The 20089-nt window shown below is 35.3% G+C and overlaps 3 protein-coding genes across 3 annotated transcripts; 1 reads left to right on the top strand and 2 right to left on the bottom strand.

Moving 5' to 3' along the window:
* The first annotated feature begins 176 nt into the window (after positions 1 to 176).
* Positions 177 to 1966, top strand: LOC148172731 (uncharacterized). The gene is made up of 4 exons (XM_088039793.1): positions 177 to 194; positions 421 to 1251; positions 1298 to 1889; positions 1935 to 1966. Exons 1-4 carry the CDS (start codon positions 177 to 179, stop codon positions 1964 to 1966), a joined length of 1473 nt encoding a protein of 490 aa, XP_087895919.1.
* A 106-nt stretch (positions 1967 to 2072) lies between these two features.
* On the bottom strand, positions 2073 to 3388 carry Ude (Uracil-DNA degrading factor). The gene is made up of 3 exons (XM_088038811.1): positions 3296 to 3388; positions 3092 to 3246; positions 2073 to 2777 (listed from the first exon to the last, which is right to left on the bottom strand). Exons 2-3 carry the CDS (start codon positions 3243 to 3245, stop codon positions 2215 to 2217), a joined length of 717 nt encoding a protein of 238 aa, XP_087894937.1. The 5' UTR covers position 3246; positions 3296 to 3388; the 3' UTR covers positions 2073 to 2214.
* Positions 3389 to 3895: 507 nt separating this feature from the next.
* On the bottom strand, positions 3896 to 20024 carry Cad88C (cadherin 88C). Its single transcript, XM_088039170.1, has 21 exons — positions 19822 to 20024; positions 11801 to 12152; positions 10277 to 10428; positions 9922 to 10228; positions 9666 to 9869; positions 9427 to 9611; positions 9180 to 9377; positions 8666 to 9060; positions 7706 to 8612; positions 7383 to 7656; positions 6681 to 7335; positions 6482 to 6629; positions 6172 to 6429; positions 5936 to 6124; positions 5758 to 5887; positions 5545 to 5702; positions 5258 to 5497; positions 4882 to 5204; positions 4444 to 4835; positions 4251 to 4398; positions 3896 to 4203 (listed from the first exon to the last, which is right to left on the bottom strand). Exons 2-21 carry the CDS (start codon positions 12006 to 12008, stop codon positions 4038 to 4040), a joined length of 5637 nt encoding a protein of 1878 aa, XP_087895296.1. The 5' UTR covers positions 12009 to 12152; positions 19822 to 20024; the 3' UTR covers positions 3896 to 4037.
* Between the last annotated feature and the right edge of the window lie 65 nt (positions 20025 to 20089).

Below are 20089 nucleotides of genomic sequence, written 5' to 3' on the forward strand. Positions count from 1 at the left end.
TCTTCCGGTAGGAATCTGACTGTGCTCATTTTTTTATTTGAATTCAAAAATGCTCTTTTTAAAAGTGATTTTAATTTAGTTATTTTAAAAAAGCGTGTTTGATATAAATGGACAATACTTTAAAGAATTATTTTTGGCTTTAAAGCTTTTTTTAAGAAGAAAGATTGTTTCATATTATGTGCTCTGATTTTTTTGTTTATTTAGATACATTATTTTTTATCCTAAAAAGTAAAACAATAAAACAAATAAAAAATTAATCTTTTTATTTATTTTATTACTACGCAGATATGAAATATCAAAAATGATATATTACATAACTTGTTATGAAACATAAAATCTTACACAACTGGTTATAAAACGTTCATTTCACCACCAGTTACGAGAAAAACACTTTCTCTCACGACTCGAAGTCAGTTTTAGTGGTTTCCACAGCGAAGCAGCGTTCAGCCACTGCTCAGTCTGATCGAAATTCTGTGTTACATTTTTTTAATTTGTCTACAAATTGTAACAATGACAAAGTGTAGTGTTTGCGCGCAGTTAGGTAACAAAGAGGATAGTTTACTCTGTGACAGTTGTAAACTTCCAATTCATGTTTTGTGTGCTGGTTTATCCCGTCCGGAAGCAGACTGCCTCCGATCCAAAAAGAGGAAAATCATCTTTTTTTGCGAAAAATGTAATTTTGTAGAAATTGACGAAAGTGTGAAAACAGAAATATGTGATCTAAAAAACGAAATCAATTTCATTGATAATCTGCTGATTAGTAATCTCAATTCGGATTTTACTGAAGAAGAGTCTATCACTGATCGCGTCAATGGTCGTTCAAAAAAATTTTTTAATGACCAAAGTAGTAAGAATTTTTCAAGAATTCAACATGAAAATTCGAAGAACGAAAAATGTGTTCGTTTGGGTAGTCCTCCAGAAAAATCTAAACAAAGATATGATTTGGCTTACCAAAAATTTGAAAAATGGTGCGAAGAAGAAAACGTAAAGGAAGTCAGCGAAAAGGTTTTGTTAACTTATTTTGATGGAAGAAAAAATCAGAAAGCTTCAACACTGTGGGCACTTTATTCAATGCTTCGTAGCGAACTGTCTTTAAAACGGAATATCGACATCAAAAACTATGCTGGTTTAATACATTTTTTAAAGAGGCAGTCGGACGGGTATTGCCCTAAAAAATCCAACGTTTTCACAAAAGATAATATTGCCCAGTTTTTAACAAAAACCGATGATCATAAATTTTTAATGGCAAAGGTAAGTTAGAAATTGATATTAACACTCTTTTATTTTACATTTAAAGGTCGCGCTGATCATAGGAATAGCCGGTGCCTGCCGAAAATCAGAACTAACATTCTTGCGAACTGAAAATGTTGAGGATAGACAGTCGTATTTTCTAGTTAATGTTCCGAATGCTGAAACCAAAGTTAGACGGGAGGTTGCTATAACTGAGGGTGACATCGAGGGAACAAATTTCGTTGAAATTATCAGAAAATATATTAATTATCGCCCCGTACATGTTAAGCATGACCGATTTTTTGTTAAATATTACAACGGAAAATGCAGTGTTCAACCAGTTGGTATCAACACTTTTGGTAATCTGGCAAAGGTGATAGCTCAGACTATCGGACTACCTAATCCAACGTTATTTACCGGGCATTGCTTCAGAAGATCTTCAGCCACTTTATTAGCGGAATCTGGAGCCACTCCTTTGAAATTAAAGAGACATGGTTCTGGAGCGGAGGGATGCATTGAAGGATCTTTAAAGAAGAAAAAGAGGGTTGGTATTAACAGTTTAGACGAATTTAGTGGTGTACCAAGAAGTGTGTCTCAAATCACGGCCAATTCAATCAACAAAACTTCTTTATCTTCGGGGATCAATCTAAATAATTGCAGTAATTGTGTTATTAATGTTTATAATAACTAAAAATTATGTTTAGTTTTATTTTATGTTTTCACTTATACAATCTGAGTTCGTAAGTAATAAATTAAATAGTTAATTTTATTGTATTCTTTTTTGTCATTTTCTCATCACAAATATTTTGAGGAAAGAATTTTTTCACACTAATAGTCAATAAGACATTCTAAGGAATTTATTCAGAAGATATACAAAAAGTTTATAAACATTTAAATGCTACTTCCAATTCAAACCACAATAATAATAATAGAAAAATATACCTAAGAGTGAAAACCAAATCTTACACACAATTTGAATATTATTTATCCATTTTTCTTCTTTTTACTGGGACTTTCGTCCGACGAAGACCCTTCTCCGTCGGACTTCCTCTTATTTCCTTTCTTATCATCCTCCGACTCGTCGGATGATTCCTTCTCTCCAGATCCTAACAGCTCCTCAAACTTCGAAACGTTTTTCTTAATTTTACTAGCATCAGGACTGTAAGCCCACAGGATCAATTTCATGTGTTCTTCAGTTGGCAGATCGTCTTTCCATAAATCAGGTTTATTTTCTTCCACGTCTTTTAGTAATTTCTTCAATTCAACGTTTCTTACAATATCCCAAGTGGGTCCATCGTCCCCGCTGGACACAGTTCTTAAATTTTTATATTCGCCTTTGGCTGACTTGTAGGCATTTAAAAAAGCCTCTGATTTGACTAAGTCGATTTTGAATTTTTTCTGAAGAGGGAGCAAAGCTTTAATTGCGTTTAGTGGCAGGTAGGGGCGGTTTTCCTTCGACGAATTATTTTTTTCGAAAGTGTTTAACCAATCGTCAAAAACGGCCATTGCTTCGTTGATGTTTTGCAACTTTTCCTTGTCTTTTGTCACTGAAAAAAAATCAAAACAGAATAAAAAATCAAGTTTGCGCTTAGTTGGAATATTCAGGATGTTTAGTTAGGATAGGTCCAAAAGCAGAACTCTGCGGCGTTCGATTATTTAATGAGATTCTGATCACATAAATTTGTGTATTTATTTGCATATGTAATTCTCACTAAAATGCAAATTTATATTGTAACACAAAAGTGATAATAATACCAATTGTGATTAATAACAACTTCACTTTTCTGTTTACTTTTTAATGGCCAAGTCGTTTATAAAAACGAGTTTATGTTTTTATGACTAAAAATAATTGTTTACTCACACGTAAGAGTCCGTTTGGCCCTGCCTATCAAACCCTTAATTGCCAGTTTTTGGTAATCCGGATCTCGCCCTTCCAGATTTTTTATCGTTTCTAACGCTTTGTCCTTATCTTTGAATCCCAAACCGGGAACAGTGTCTGGCTTACTCTCCGACATTCTAAAAACAGATTACAATTTATTTATAATCCTAAATTTTATATTCCTACCTTGTAACTGGACGAACTTATAACTTGAAGTGCACACCTCGCCAGAAACACGAAAATTAGAAATTCAGTTCCACTTCTCATCTTAGCCAATGCTTGAAATGATAGGAGCGGCACGTGGAAACGGCTAAATTTAATCGTTATTGATGAAGGTCGCATGATCGAAATGGAGGACGGGGCATGACAAAATATCTAAACTCGGTTATTACGTCATAATTTAAGCAATGCTGAAAGTTTCTGACATTCGTAACGTCTTGAATAATTATTAATAATAAACATTAGGTGGATGGTAACAATTTTTCGTAAATATGTCTCGCCGGTGGATTTATTTATAGATTTTTTTCCATGTGTTGTCGTTTCTTGTTTTGAATGGCCGAGGGGGAAAACTCGCCGACCAATCACAACGGAGCATTTCAAACTTAAATTGGACTATATTCAGTTCTTAATACCATTTTATTTATAATTGTGCTGAAGCAGAAATTGAAAATAGAAACGAATGTTTGTTTTCATAAAAAACACTGCAGGATGTGTCACAGTTTTCTTAAAATAAAGTTCTAGATTTCAAAAATGTTGATGAGAAGGAATCTTATTCGATAGTTACGCACTAGTTGATGTCTTTATTAAAAATAGAATGTTTCGTCACAATGATAATTTACAATTTCTTTTATTATTTACACGGTGAGAACATGGTTGGGTCAACAAACACCAACATGATAAATGAATCGCTGTATCAAAAGTTGCCTAGTCACAACTCTGTGGTTTCTAACTTTCTTCGAGGTAACGCGGGTGGTAAAGTCTGATAAACATTCTGAACCCGAGAGTTGTTATGTCCATGCTGTAAATTATTGCAGTGAGGAAGATCACCGCAGCTTACAACATTCTCATCTAGGGAATCATGCTCAGAGTTTTGGCTGCAACAGTCAAGTTAAGATTGTGAAATAGAGCTTGAACCAGTTACCTAAATTCGTCGGCATTTTTGTACCATTCGTTTTCGTAAGCTTGCATCCAAATAGGATTACTTCCTTCCATACTATGTTTGTTGGTGTTGGGAACTCTTCCACTTAATGCACTCAATCCACGACCATCGATATCGGAATCTGGATGCGCTAAAAATAAATTTGAATGATTGTCCAATTGAAGATTTTACTGACCATAAGCTGTAGCCGTTGCTGCTTTTAGCTTCCGATGGTACGTTTGTCGTTGGTTAATGCAGAGAGCGAGGCAGAGAAGTAGAAGGAGGAACAGAAAGAGAGTCGCTGCGGTCAACCAGAAGGTTGTATTCGCTCCTTTTGCTATTCTGAGGGCGAGACTTCCTCCAGGTTGAGTATCCAGGACATTGAATTCTTTAAATAATCCATCTAATTTTTCCGTATTTTGATCTACTAGTCTTAGAACTTCATCTACTTCTATGATGGAGTTGTCTCGTCGATCTACCAAATGCAGGTACAAGTCAGTTCTTGTTTTGTCAATAGTACCATCATGGTTAGCATGAACGCGAAACTCATCCACGTTAACTATAGCTCCTGTTACGTTCCCCAAAATTCTAAAATTGATACAATTAATTGTTGTTAAACTTCATTAAAACGTACTCTCTGAAAGCTTCAATTTTGTTTCTTAACTCTGGTGGTTGTTGTCTCAACACAAATCGCACTCTTTGGTCAGCTCGCAGAAGATAAATAAAAACGCGCGCCATGTCTTGAAGACCTCCAGTGTCATTTACTAACACCATAAAATCGAAATAGCCTTTCATTCCTTGTTGGGGATCAAAATTTAGCTGAATGGCACCACTTTCTTGGTCGACCAGAAACGGTTCTCTTTCCAAACTGTCTAAACCTTCGGTTAGAGTCATTTGGATTTTACCGATGAGATAATAAGACAGTTTGGCGTTGATGCCAACATCAAGGTCTTCAGCCTTAAATAAAGATCGAAAAATTAAAGAAATGCAAATGGATATTGAAATCATACTTTAACTTCCATGAAGGTCGTTCCGAAGCTAGTGGCTGTGCTAACTCCTCCCGTAAAAACTCTGTGTATAAACTGAGGAGGGTTATCGTTGACATCTAGAATTTTTATTACAACTTTTAATTGAGTGTCGTCGGAGGAATCGAAAAAACTTTCGTTTCGCGGAGTTTTAGAGCAATCCTCAGTTGCTTTGATTAACAAGAGATGTGTGTCTTTTTCTTCTCGATCCAAGGGTCTGGTGATCTATAAAAGTATTTGTAGAGTTTGTATTTTTGTGATATTAGCTTTACCATTAAAAGATGTTCAAGTGGGCGAAGTTTAAACAGACCATTTTCATTTCCGCCCACGATAAAGTAACAGATGGGAGCGTAGGGACCATCAAATTCCATTTCGTCTCGATCAACTGTTTCCGGAAGAAGGCGGCTCTCTAAACCTGCTGCTTTATTTTCTGGAAAATTACCGAAATTTTTAATTAAAGGGGCTTTTCTCGATTTATTAGGTACCTGTGAAATTAACTGTGAACTCATCCACCAAGAATTGCGGTTGGTAGTCATTGATATTGCTAACATAAATTGTTAAATCCAAGTCCGAACTGAGAGAGGGTACGCCTAAATCGTAGGCTTCGATTCTAATCTAAAAGAACAACATGAAATGGGTGATTTTAATAAATGGGAAACGTACATCATAAACTTTCTGTTTTCTTCGACTCAAAGGTAATCGTAATTCTAAAATTCCTGAAACCGGTTGCAAATTAAATGACTTCCAATGTCCCGCAGGGTCAGATTTTAGCCGATATCTAACAACGCCATTGGCTCCAACATCTTCGTCTGTTGCCAGAATCTTGACTAAAGCACTTCCAACAGTTGCATTCTAAAAGATATAAATGTAGAGCTAAAATGAGGATCTTCTAAGAATACCTCTGGAACTCGAAGTGTTGAGTTATGAGGCGGGGTTACAAATATCGGTGGATGATCATTGAAATCCGTAACACAAATATGAAGAGGTTCCTCAACTAAGTGGCTCGGAGTACCTAAATCCTGTGCTCTCATAATCAAAGTGTAGTTCCCGTGTCGTCCTCTCAAAGAGGTTGTTGTTCGCAGCTCCGCCGTCCATTCGCTAATTTGTTGAAGCGCGAAGAAATTCTTCTGATTTCCATCGGATATGTCGATAATTACCTAATTTTTTTGTGATGTTGACTCCAATAAAATTGGTTCGATGCGTATTTACCTGGCCATTTGATGTATTTGGATCATCAGCATCCGAAGCGTGAAAAGTGGTAATGGCCTGTCCCGGTTCATGGAATTCTGTGATGTTAATGCAGTAAGGCGGAACAAGAAGCTGAGGAGGGTTATCATTAACGTCAAGAATAGTAACGCTGGAAATGTATTGTTAATACAAAAATCGATTGTGTTCGGTCAAAATCTACTTGATGTGCTTGAAGGCATTCCTGCTTTCTCCACTGCTAAACCCATACTGGTAGTTATCCCAAGCTTCGATCACCAAAAGGTAGCTTTGTTTTTCCTCTCTGTCCAATTTATCGGATACTTTTAAAATTCCGGTGTCAGCATCCAAACTAAATTTTCCTTGAGACGAAATCCGATCAAGCAAATAGGTGATTTTCCCGAACTCTCCAGAATCGGAGTCTCGGGCCTCAATTATTGCGACTTGTCTTTCCACAGCTGTGTCTTCCGATATGAGCAACGATTGGGGTTCCAGTAAGAAATACGGATTGTTGTCGTTCTCATCCAATATTTGTATGAAAATTTCCACGCGGGAAAACCGAGGAGGAACTCCAGAATCCGTCGCTTTCACCGTTAAATTCAACCACTCATAAACTTCATGGTCGATTTTATTAGCAACGATTAAATCGCCAGTGTCCGAGTCTAGATGGATAAGATCGGTGATTTCAAATCGACCATCAAGTGTATAAGTAATCGTTTTGTTCTTGTCGGCATCCTCGGCAAAAACCGTACCGATAATAACACCATTTTTACTGTTTTCGGTAATTGAGAATTTGTAGTAAGGTTTTTCGAACTTGGGACTGTTATCATTGATGTCTTCGATTTCGATAGTAATAGTAGCTGGAATAATATTAAGTTGTCTCTGAAGACTTCTTTGTACGACTTACTGGTGGCTACTTGTGGTCCTGACTCTGACGCAGTGTCCTCCACCATTAAGCCCATCTGAACTTTTTCGACTAGCTCGCGATCTAACTGCTTGGCAATCGTTAAAAGACCTGAAGTGGGATGCAAGTGGAAACTCTCGGTACAGTTGAAATCATTTGATTTAAGAAGGACTCCTCTTTCATTTTTCGCAATGCAACTTGTGGGATCAATCATGTAGACTAAATGAGAAGTGTCATCAAGATCTGTAGCTTCTACTTTAGCCACAACGCTTCCAACCTAACGATGACATTTTCATTGAATTTTATTAAACAATTTTGTATCTTACCGCTGTGTTTTCCCTCACGGTCGCAACTCCCAATTCTTCAAAAACCGGACTTTTATTATTAACATCCAGAATGCTCACATTAACATCCACCGCCGCTTGCAATTGATTTTCTCCGGGCGCTCCGTCTAGGGCTAACACATTCAAGGAATAATGCAACGTCCTGGGTTGGGTCAAGTCAGGATCTAAGGAGGCCCCTCGCGCCACTGAAATAATACCCGATTCTGCCCCAATTATGAATTTATCAGCTGCCCCATTTTGGATTCTGTATACAATGCGATTGTTTGGCGAAGACCCGTCGAAATCCTTGGCTCTAATTTGTAAAATTGAGGTTCCACTAGGGATATTCTCTGGGACGGATTTATTGTAGAATGTATATTCAAAGGTCGGCGGGTGGTCGTTTACATCCTGCACATAAATATGCAAGGGAACATCAGTGAATAAACTAGGATTGCCCCAATCTCTAGCACGAACTGTTAAATGAAGCTGGCGGATGTTATCTCGAGCAGATCCTTCGAGAATTTCGAAATCTAACGGTGAGGTGGGTTTGATAATTCCACTCAAAGGATCAATGGTGAAGTTTTGTTGAGTTTCTCCAAAGAGAGTATACTCGATCTCACTGTTCTTTGTTCCGTTTAGATCGGCATCTCTAGCCTCAACTTTCAAAGGATTTTCGAAATCGCTTTTATTTTCCAAAAGACGAGCTTCGTAGCGATTTTGAGTAAAGATGGGAGCGTTATCATTAACGTCTTCAATGTTAATAATGAGTTGAACCGTATTGCGGTTACCCTGTCCCAAATCGTCGCGAGCCTCCACGGTTAAATAGTGTCGGGAAACTTGCTCGCGATCCCAGTTCGGTCCTCCGGCTGTTTTCACCGAAATGATGCCAGTTGTTGGATGAAGGTCCAACCTAAGCACGAAAACAATTAATGTTGAATTTTTTATTCAATTTTTTTGTCTTACATGTGTTGAATACTTCCTGCAAGATGTGTGTATCTCATGCCCATAGTACCAAAAACTCCCGAATCGTCATCTAAGGCCTGTACCCAGGCCACCGTACTACCGAGTTCACAATTTTCCGGTACGAAAACCTCATAAACGCTCTTCGTGAACTCTGGATAGTTGTCGTTCCGGTCCAAAATGCGTACTACGACCGGAACTTCGCTGAATTTAGGGTTGTATTTCACCACTTCTTTTGCCACCAAAGTGAAATTAATTGTCTTGATCTTTTCAAAATCGAGAAGAGACGAATTCTTTACTCTAATCATGAAAGTAGCTTCGTTGATTGTTTTTGTGGGGGTGATTTCGAAAATGTCGCTGGCGCCTTTGACATACAATTGGAAAGTTCCATTTATTCCCTGAAAATGCGCAAATAATGATTGTGACCTTTTGAAACAATTACTCCTTTTATTAAACTTGTATAATGTCAAATATTTTAACATTCGCAAACAAAGAAAAGCTAATAAGGGTAATTAACCTGGTCGTGGTCATAGACTTCAGGCATGGCGGAACCTAGGAAGGTCAGTGGCGTATTAACAGGTGCATTTTCCGCTATTTCGCATTCGTAATAATTGTTTCGAAATTTCGGCGTTTCGTCGTTGATATCCGTGATGATGACGGTAACTTCGGTGCTGACTCTTGGAGGCGGTTTGACTCTACCACCGACTTCAGTAGCCTAAACATTTTCATGACTTAATTTTTCGCCACTAAAATAAAAATACTACCGTTATTTGAAGAATGTAGGCACCGGAACTCGTTGATAAAGACTCCCTGTCTAAATGCTTGGCAGTAAGAACAGTCCCGGTCCTTTCCTCTATGGTAAACACGTCTGATATCCTGTCGATGCTATTTGAAAAAAGTGAGTATCTGATAGGGTTGTTGACACCTCGATCGCCATCAATTGCGGTGACTGAAAATTACCATAAGTTTTTTTTTAAATTTTGGTACTAAAACGATTCTGTACCTTGGAGTACCGAAGTGCCAATAGGTGCATTTTCCGGTACCCTTGCTACCGACGTTACCCTAACAAATTCCGGCGGTTGATCCTCCACATCTTCAACTTTTACGAGAAGAGCTGCGGTACCGGTATTGACGCGTCCTTGTTTCGCTCTGTCTACCGCTAGCACTTTCAACTGGTGAAGAGTTTGTTTTTCGTAATCTAAAGAACCTGGTCATTTTTTTATTAGTAAAGGTCAAGAGAGTGTGCTGGCTGCGTTTACCTACTAAGCGCACTATTGCTTTTCCCCCGGCCGTACTAACACTAAATAAAGAATCCTCGGTATCATCCTCCTTCAGATGATAAACTACCTGTCCATACGCTCCTTCATCTGCGTCTTTCGCCTCCAAAGTGGCGATAACACCAGGTTCCGCGTCTTCTCTTAACAACACGGACGTCTGATGATTCACAAAAATTGGAGTGTTATCGTTGACATCTTCGACTAGTAATAAAAGACTTTGCGTGACGAAGTTCCCCTGTCCCAGACGACCGTCAGTTAAAGTCAAAACTAAAGGGTATTCATCGCGCGTCTGAAAAAAACCTTTAACTAAAAAACCCACCAGAGTTTTCATATTTACTTCTCGATCCAATTCTTTGTTAAGATAAACATCTGCTTCTGTAGGAGACAGATTTTCAACGCGAATGACATCACTGCCCGGTTGAGATCGTACGCCGAAGTTAAGAGGGTCACCATCAGGATCGGTTCCGCGAAGTTTATAAATTAAAGTACCTGAAACATGCGTGAGATTGTGCGATAGAAATTGTTATTAAGGAAATTTATTGATGAGAGTATTTTTTTTTGAGACATGATCTACACGCAAGAAAACTGTTTTGTGAAAGTTGCGGAATTAAGTTTCTAAACGTGTCTATGCTACTTAGAAAAGTGCAAGTGGGAATGGCGGGTTCATCAATCATCTGCCGATAAGAATTATGGTAGTTTCCAGTATTAAAAAATATCATAAAAAACTGCATTTAATTAGTTGTATATTGGATCGTCAGAATGAACAGGATTGCTTGTCAAAGTTTAATTAGGGAGATGTAAAAACAGTGGCACAATGCCTTCTGGCTTGATTTTGGAAAGTAACAAGTCAGAGATAAGGGTAATTAAATATAAAGATGTAAACAAATTGTTTGCAAAAAGTAATTTGTTGCTAATTCATAAACAATAAATTTTATGAATGAAAGAACTTGATGATTTAAGATGAAAAAATTATAATTACAAAAAAATCACTGTGTACTAAAACATTGGAACAATAATTAAAATCCATTAAAAACATTACAAAATTGGAATTAATTGAATAATTAAACCCAGCGAACGTTCATTAAAAATTGTTAATTCTGAGATACAATTCACTTATTCTAATTGCCGACGTGGGCGAATTTGGCTGTAAACTATATTTCATTCAATAGCTGTTATGTCAGGTATCTGACACCGCCGTTATTTTTCAATTCATTAATTAGTACCTGGTTATAAAATTTAAGGAGTTTTGCTTTTGATGTGCAAATCGTTGGATAAAAAAACTTTCCTTCATTTGCATGAATTTTTTTACTTCAATTTATTTATTATTTATTTTTTTAAAATGTGTCTTTAATTTTTTTAAATTTAATAACAAGGTTATAAATGTTACCCGTCTATACTTTAACTTGGAAGACGACAGTCGGCAGTAAAATATTCCAATAACAAATTTAATGAAAACAAAATCTAAAATGCCTCGTAAGAAATGGTTAATTTAATTTTATTGAAATATCTTCGCTATATTTGATTAGTTTTCTGATTTATTTAAATATTTTTAACTGTTAGCAGTAATAGCTCAGTGAGTTAATTTGCAATTAACTGACAATGTTTATTCATAACTGATAGTTAAAATTTCTCATGACACCCGTTATAACTATTAAGATTATAACCTTTTTTGTACTTTATTTAACAACATAATTCGAATATTTCGACACGAGTAATAAACCCACATTCAAAATACAATACACACTTAATTATTATTCTAATTTAATTAATGTTAATTTTACAAATTTACGATAACTTAATGGTATTCACACGAAAAATTGGTCCTAATCTTAAAATTACCTTATTAATTAAGCGAACTCACCTACTGGCGTCTCTTTGCCTTCTTTCAGTCTTAAAACAATCTCAGTTTGGCCATTAATTAAAAACCTAGGAGGTCTATTGCACTGCACTGTTTGAACACACACCGAAATCACACACACGAAAACCAAAAGGTCCCATAACTTTTTATATCTCACTTTAACAAACCGTGTGCTTATTGTCCTCTTCGCCTTCACTCGTTTCGAATCCATGATTTTCCACTATTTTTCCGCATTAACCCATTTTCGCAAAGCATGGATCTTGTTCTTTCCGCACGACTGAATCCGAATCCTCTTCATGGTTAAAGATCTTGCGTGTGACTGATTTTCAAGTGTATTTTTACGGGTACACTTTCACTAAAACAAAAGACGGATTAATATGGCACCAATGAGGCACATACAGACTCGAATTAATTGAGGCTCTCACATGATAGGTTTCTATTTCGATTTATCGTGAATATTCTGCTGGGAAATTACAGTGATTTATAATGACTTTTCTTGATTTCACATTCTCTGTACAAAATCGTGGAGGCGACCATGGGACAGTTTCTAATTAGACACAAAGCAGACAATATCCGTTCGATTAACATTTTAATTAAGATTCTTCTCGGAACTGAAAGCGATATTTTTATCGCCCTGAAAACTCAGGAAGCGTCTGATGCGCGCAAACAAAAACGTTGACAAGATCATTAATCTGATTGTTGATATGTAGCGGAATTTTTGTCTTTTCTTTTCGTTATGGTGCTTGCAGAAGTTCTGAAGTGCAACGAGACGGAATGTGCGGCGGACGTTGACCAGAAACGATACTGACCACTAAATTCGTGCAGAATTTTACATCATAAAGTGTTATGTGGCGGATGAGCTTTATATGAAAATGTGTGAAAAATTTCCCACGGTTTTAGGCTGTGGAGACAGGTTTTGAATTATGTAATAAATGTGTAACATTGTTTGGACTGATTGTAACAATGCTAATGAAGTGGCATGCTTCCTTTATTATGCAAGGGAGAGAATTTAATTTAGAGCATATTCAGGAGCCTTTCGAGACTTAATTTGTAGATGAATGAATTTAGAAAATGGAGAGAATTCTCGCTGAATATTTAAATAGTTGATGTAATTTTATTAGGAAGAGCCCAATGTTTATCTTTCGTCATGATTATCACAAAATCCAGCAAGTCATTTTCATTTTTGTCTACATAATTAAATATACACCATACAAAATAACAAATTAAGGAAACTGACATAGAATAAACAAACTAGTTCGTTCATCAAAATGGTATTTAACTGCATTTAAAAGCAAATTGGACTGTTTCAAATAATTTATAAAATCTCCGATAATACCTACAGTACAGTTGCAGCTTTGCTGAATTTAGTTTATTTAGTCTATGTAGGTAAGCGGGGCTAGAATTAAAATTTTAAATTGACAAAAAACTTGTGAATCTCTAAGTCACAGATTTCTAACAATTACGATTACAGGAAACATTAGGTACTCGCACCGTGATGGCTTCATTATTGTCAACCAGATGAAAGTAAACAAAAAAACTGAATCGCATAAGCGCGACTTTTACTGTATCAAACATAAAATCAATAGTAATGCTTACTTGGCGTGTTGTATCAATTTTTAAAATCGCCTCAATCAAATCAATTTTATGGTTGCTATAAAGCTTGTTATCTAGTCCAATTCCACGCAATTACACTTAACATTAAATAGTTCTGTACTATATCAGCTCAAAGTGCTTTAAACATGTGCAAATCGTACATTGTATACAACTATTAACCAGAAAATTGCACGTTTCAGTTGTATGCAATTATCAATTTCTTGCATCCAAGAGTAGCACAATGCGATCTAAAAACGGTATTATAGACAATTTCTAGGCATTCTGCGACGAATCCGAGATTATCATAAATTACAGTAATTTGTGAAGACATAGAATCCAGTGAAACTTCCTCAAGATCACGAAACTGTTTCGGTAAAGTTTCACTTTATGAGATTTATCATTAGCGCATCCTGAGAAAATTCTCCTCGTGAATGAGACGCGGCTAAACCGATCACTATAACATTAATTATTATAATAATTAATTACGAAGATGAGAAGCGCAAGTATGCTCATTAAGTGAAACTTTTTTCAAGTGTGTGTTCAGCAAAAGTTTCTTGAAGCGGGACGGTAATTAAATTGTTGTTATTTAGGTTTCCGCAAATATGCAAAAAAGTGAAGCAAACCACCAAGTTAGGTTTCATTACATTGACGCATTTGGGTCATCGGTAAATTATTCCTTCCGGTTGATCTTGCAGTGTTTTGTGCGTTAACGTTGCGTAAGAAAGTTAGATGGAAGATAAGCTGGTTATAATTAGTTGGGATATTGATTAGACGTTTGGTGGTCTTAAAGGTCGGAGAATTGAAATTGTAGAGATAGAATTTCTCGTATCCGTACCGACTAAATGATGTATTAATTATGAGAAATAAATTTCTCTGGCGTCATCCTGCTGTTAATCACGCCCAGGGGAAACGCGCAAGTAGGTGCGTGCCCGATGGAGATTTAACTGAAAGATCTTCCATTCTTCAAACAACAGTTCATAAAATTCTATAGATTTATGTGCGGTGGTTAATTTACATGTGGTCAATGTTAAAATTTGTCATTGGCACGAATTTCAGAATTGTTAAAATGGGAAGCTGCATCTGTGTTGAATACAATGTTCTTCCTCGCGGTACTGATAAAAAATTTGTTGGTTTTCTTTTCTGTGATGGTCAATTAGCTATTGAAATAATAATTTCAAGTCTGAATGACAAAGCATCCGTTTAATGACAAAAACACCACCGATTTAGGTTGGTAAATTTATATTGTCTACTTTCATTGATTGAGAAAAAGTCGCGTTTTTGCTTTGTTGATTTTGGAGAAATTATCTTTTTATTGCGATTTGATTTTTGTATGTAAAGTCTAATATTTATTTATTTGTTTAATATTTTCACATTCTTTTCACTAAAATGCATTTAACCACAACCAGTCTTTTTAGGTGTTCGTAGGCTAAAAAGTACGAAAAAATTAGAGCTCTCTACTTCCCGCAATAATTATTGAAAAATCTTTTAGATTCACAGGTAATAGAATTGAGAAATGAGAGCTTAAGAACCTCAAAATCTGGAAATTTGTCAGCCCATAAGAATAAAAATCCAAAAATTAAAAATATTCAGAATTTGGAAATATGAAGTTTAAACTTTTACACCTAAAGACCATCTGAGAGGTCTTAAAATTTGACATCTAAATATGTATATTTATGAACATAGCTTTATTTGCATGATTTCGTAAGCAACAAAATAATAAACCAGCAGTAAAATATGCATGCATTAACTTGATTTTATTAGACTTAAATTTTATTAAATCTTGAAAGTTTAATTACATTTTACAGTTTCTCAGCTTTCGTCTTCCCATCAAGAGACGAGAAATAAAATAAAATAGTATAAAATTTTCGAATGCATGGCAATAGTAAATAATTTTGATGATTAACTGCTTAAGTAAACTGTAAAGAATAAATTGGATTTTGGCAAATTTTCGTGAATTGTTAGACTGGAAATCGTATTTTTCGGTGAATGACTTTCCGCAAATTGAGAAGCCTATTTAAAGCAGAATTAGTGCACAAACTTAGATTTATTATTACGAGTATTTAACTATTTACCTGGAAACTTCTTACAACTTGAACGTTGGCGACATCGAAACAAACTGATACGATTTGATATTCAAATCCAGCACCTGTTTAATTCAGAAGTGAAATTTATTAGACTTAATTTTGATTTAAGATATTTGCTCTAAATGCAAATTTCCCTCAGTTTTTTCGCGACGTTTTTACTGCTGGCTCTATGTATTATTTCTCCTGAAGAGCAAACAAGCCGTTGTTTACGTTACTTTACTTTTTATTAGTTCCATTTATGTGCGGGTGTGAACCGTATCAGGTCAGGTTTATCAGTCTCTTAAAAAGCAAATAAGAAAATTAGCTACAAGCCGCAGAGCACAATAAACTCGTCAAAACCAGAGCAATTCCACGTCAGAAAATATCCGCTATTGTCAAAGAGCGATACCTCGTCATTGTCATATCAAGACAGGTTCAGCAATTAGATACAAAGAATATAAAGAAGACAATGACTTTATACAAGTACTCACTGAACTAGTTTTGCAACGGCTTGCCAAAACTTCAACTTCTTTACAATGTTTCGCCAATACGAGGACGGGTTTATTACACCACTAAGCCATGCAAGAAATTGTAACACTGTTTCATCACAAAATTCGAAAGGAAATTGCGAGCATTTACGGGAGTATGTTAGCGGAATCAAATTCGTTAACGGTAATCCAATGATCACTTATTAAAAATTGGACGGAAATTATCTTACTGTAAAACAGGATGTGTTTAGATTGGTGGCAACGCCTACGAAATTTTCTCGCGATGGAAAAAAGAGGAAAGCACGTGCTGATTTTCCTGACAAAAAATTCGATCTCCGTAACAGATCAAATGTTAATTACAACATACAGTTTGTGATAAACATGGAAGAAGTTTTCTCTTTTAGTCTTAAATCAACGAATTTTCTTTTAATGAATTCCAGCGGTCATTTTTCTATAACTTTCTATTAATAATATGATTGATGTATAAATGAAATCTTCACTTTTTACTCATTTGGTACCGCTAATGTAGGTGTTGGAAGATTGTAGTTATTAAGTGAAGAAGATTTATATTTTTTAATGTAACCCGACGGGAGCGTGATGTGGCTATGCATCTCGAGGCTATAAAAGTGTTAGTGATGGCCGGCAAAGTGTCAAAGAGCAACTTTTAATAGCTTATGCTTTTATAAGCAACATTCAATGCGTAGTTTACGATAATGTGACAGACTTTTGATAGAAATGAACCAATTAAGTAAAAAAACGTAACGTAAATCAGTCATTGTTTGTAGTTCAAACACTTTCCAAAGTAAAAATAGGTAGTAACAATTACTGTTATTACCAACCGCGAATTTTCGTGAGATCAACATTGTTATTTATAGGCGTCCAATTTATTTTCATGTGAATGCGTTGCTTTGAGAATTATGTTTGATCGATTGTGTGAAGGATTAAGTCTCAGTTTCATATTAAAATGGTTCAATGTTGTTCAGACATGATTAGCTATAGAAAGCTATATTTGGAATTACAATAAAGATTTATAATCTATTGTTCAATTGTAGGGAACCAATTCTGGGATATCTGGGGAACGCGCTTAAGATACGCAAATACCATCATATCCACTGTCATGGGCATTTTTCATGTGTAACAATTTCACTAGTGATGGTATGTGGTTATTATACCAAATTATGATGATTTTTATTATGTTGCGACCTGGATAACTAATGTTTGAATATTAGGTAATCACAACAAATCCTTTTCATTTTAAGTCTGTTTAGATTTCGCCCCAGTTTTCCCAAGAGCAATTTCATTTAAATTATTCATGGAGATTGAAAATGTGTTAAAAGAGCACGCTGATTGAGCCAACAAACACAAAAACTTGAATACCTACATTAATCATAAAAATATGAGTTAATACTAGATTATTAAATCACCGCACGTTCGATCCGGTTACAATTTCATATTGATTGTTCTCTATTTTTGTAATTACGACCCGAAGCAGAACACAGTTGTGGCAGTTTTTATTCATTTCCTATGATTATCATAGCTTCTAGTTGTAGGTCGTTTCTGCATTTCTCAAGAGTTTATTTTTTGAAATCGGCAACATTTGTTGTAGAAAATGAGTAGTTTTGTCCACATGATTTTTAGACAATTAATTCAAGCAAATAGAGTGTGAAGTAACTGTAAACGACATCTTCATAGCAGACAGGATCACTTTTAACATTGTGCTCAATTAATTTCTAATGATTGATGTTAATTTTATTCGAAAAAATTGAATAAATATAGCGCGCGATCGAGACAGGACGCGAATAATTTCTCCGAGTCTCACGAATGTGACATTGATAATGATAATATATTAATATCAAGTGGAATCGAGACAGCATTAATTTCATAGAAATGAGATCGTTTTCTTGTAATCAAATGGCCGTCTTTGTCTGTGAAACTATTCGGGTGATTGTCAACATTAGACTTTCTTCGAGAAATGCAAAATTAATTGGATATAATGTAGATATTAAAATGTAACACTTCCTACTTCCTCTTCATGCAACTGGATCTGGAAGCATCCATTTACATTAACTTTAGCACGCACACGTAATTAAACAGAATCACAAAAAGAAAAGATTAGCTCATTCTCTAATAGGATTGTGCGCCGGTAATCTCAGCGCATCACTGCCCATTTGAATATTCAAGAAAAGTGTTCCACTAAAGCGTGCAAGAAACCGTGGATTTCGGCCGGATAATGTTTGTAAATGTTTTACGAGCTCGTCGCCATTGATGTTTTATTTCACATTTGAACAGAGGCCCTCGAATTTCCGTAATTTTGTGCTATCGTGACTTCATTTCCTCGGTATACACCTGCGTCCGGTAAATCACCCCGACAACGTTGCCAATGACCTCGGACGCAGTCACTGTCATAGATAATAACAAAAAGGTACTATGAATAAGCACGTGCGATTGTGAAAATTCATACACGGTGCTTCCTTTACAAGTGTAATGATAGGGTGAAGATCGCTATGAAGAACAAGCAGCAGTGATGCGAGAAAAATACTTCACAGTGATCTTGAAGCTCTGTAATTAGCGTGATGAAAAAATTACAAAAAATTAGTCTAAACTTAAGAAATGTGCTCTTTAAAAAGGTAGAAAACGTCTTAATTATTTTTAAATTGTGGTATAATTTTACTTTGATGCAAAGTAGGTACAGAGAGCAAATTGTAATTAGACATTAGAAAGCACGAACTAGCAAAAAGTCTTCGTATTCTCAAGAAATTCCCACTGTAATGTAGGTAACAATTCAATAAGTTTTACGTTTAAATTGTCGCATTTCGTGTCTGTTTTACCTAATTTTACCATAGCTGCTCGGCAAAATTAACACAAAATCGGCTTACCGATTTTAAATATGACTTTAAAAAATATTGACGATTCACACCAACTTAACAGAATTTTAATATAATAAAGCAATTATAGAACAATCCGAAAATGCAAATTAAACTTTTGCAGCAGTATTATGCAATCCTTTTAAAACTAACAGTTTGATTAACTGATTAACCACAACTGTGGCAAAAAATCGGTAGGTAAGAAGTTAGAAATTTAATTGGCTGTATGCCACGAAGAATACTGACTGTTATCAGTATTTGAGGAGGTAAAACACTGTGTCAACGCCAATTATAAAACTCGGGGTAAAAATCATAGCGATTCCCACTTTTTTTGTTGGCACTTTTTTGCAATTAAATTTTTTGAAAAAAAATCGATTTTAAATTGTTTAAGAAAAAAACAAATTTATTCAAAAAAATATATTTTTTTAAATTTTTCGTTAATTTTGCGGCGCAGTGTATTATTGAATAACAGACTCAAAAAGATCTCAAAAAAAGATTACAGAATATAGGGAAATATGTCTTAACTTACTCTTTAAGAAAAAAACGCAAAAATCTACTTAGAAAAAAGAATTTTTGAAAGGAATTTATCAGTTTATTTTGCTATTTTTTAATTTTATTTCGATTAAATTAGCCAAAACCATCCCGTTTTGTTTGCAGTGTGCAGAATTATCATTTACATGTCTGCATAAAATTTAGTCGCTATTTTTCAATTCGAACACGTAACTTTTTGTTGCGCAAATCAGTTTATGTTTTCACGATACCTATCATAACTTTTAATTAATAATAAATTCGCTAATTACACCAAACTTTTCACAAATTCATTGTTTTGAAAGTTAGGGTTAACTCTTGCTAATTGGCACCTCAATAATTAATGAAATTATCAGACTCCCAAATTTGCGAAATGTTTTGAAAAGCAAATTGTCTAAACTTAATTACTATAAATTATACCTTATCTTATTTAAAATTATTAATGTTAAAAGTGGTGTAATTGTTTACACCCCAACCGAGTCACTTACTTGAATATTTGATTAACTCGAACCACTCCACAACACACTAAACAATCCGAGCTTTAAGCTCAAGCGCCGTGTTTGTCTCGCGTATTACTCTTTGCTTTAGTTATTCCGCAAATTACGGTAAATGCTTAATACAGCACGAGATAAAATAAGCGGCAGTGTCTGAAACCGAACTGGTAGTATCGTAAAGTAGAGCGACCACGAGATAGTATGTAGCGTTTTGATGCATTTAGGGGGAGTCCTTCATGCGTGTCCACATTGCACACACCGC

The sequence above is a fragment of the Gnatocerus cornutus genome, chromosome 6, assembly GCF_029298725.1.
Source record: "Gnatocerus cornutus isolate USDA-ARS CGAHR chromosome 6, icGnaCorn1.1, whole genome shotgun sequence".
NCBI classification, from domain to species: domain Eukaryota; kingdom Metazoa; phylum Arthropoda; class Insecta; order Coleoptera; family Tenebrionidae; genus Gnatocerus; species Gnatocerus cornutus.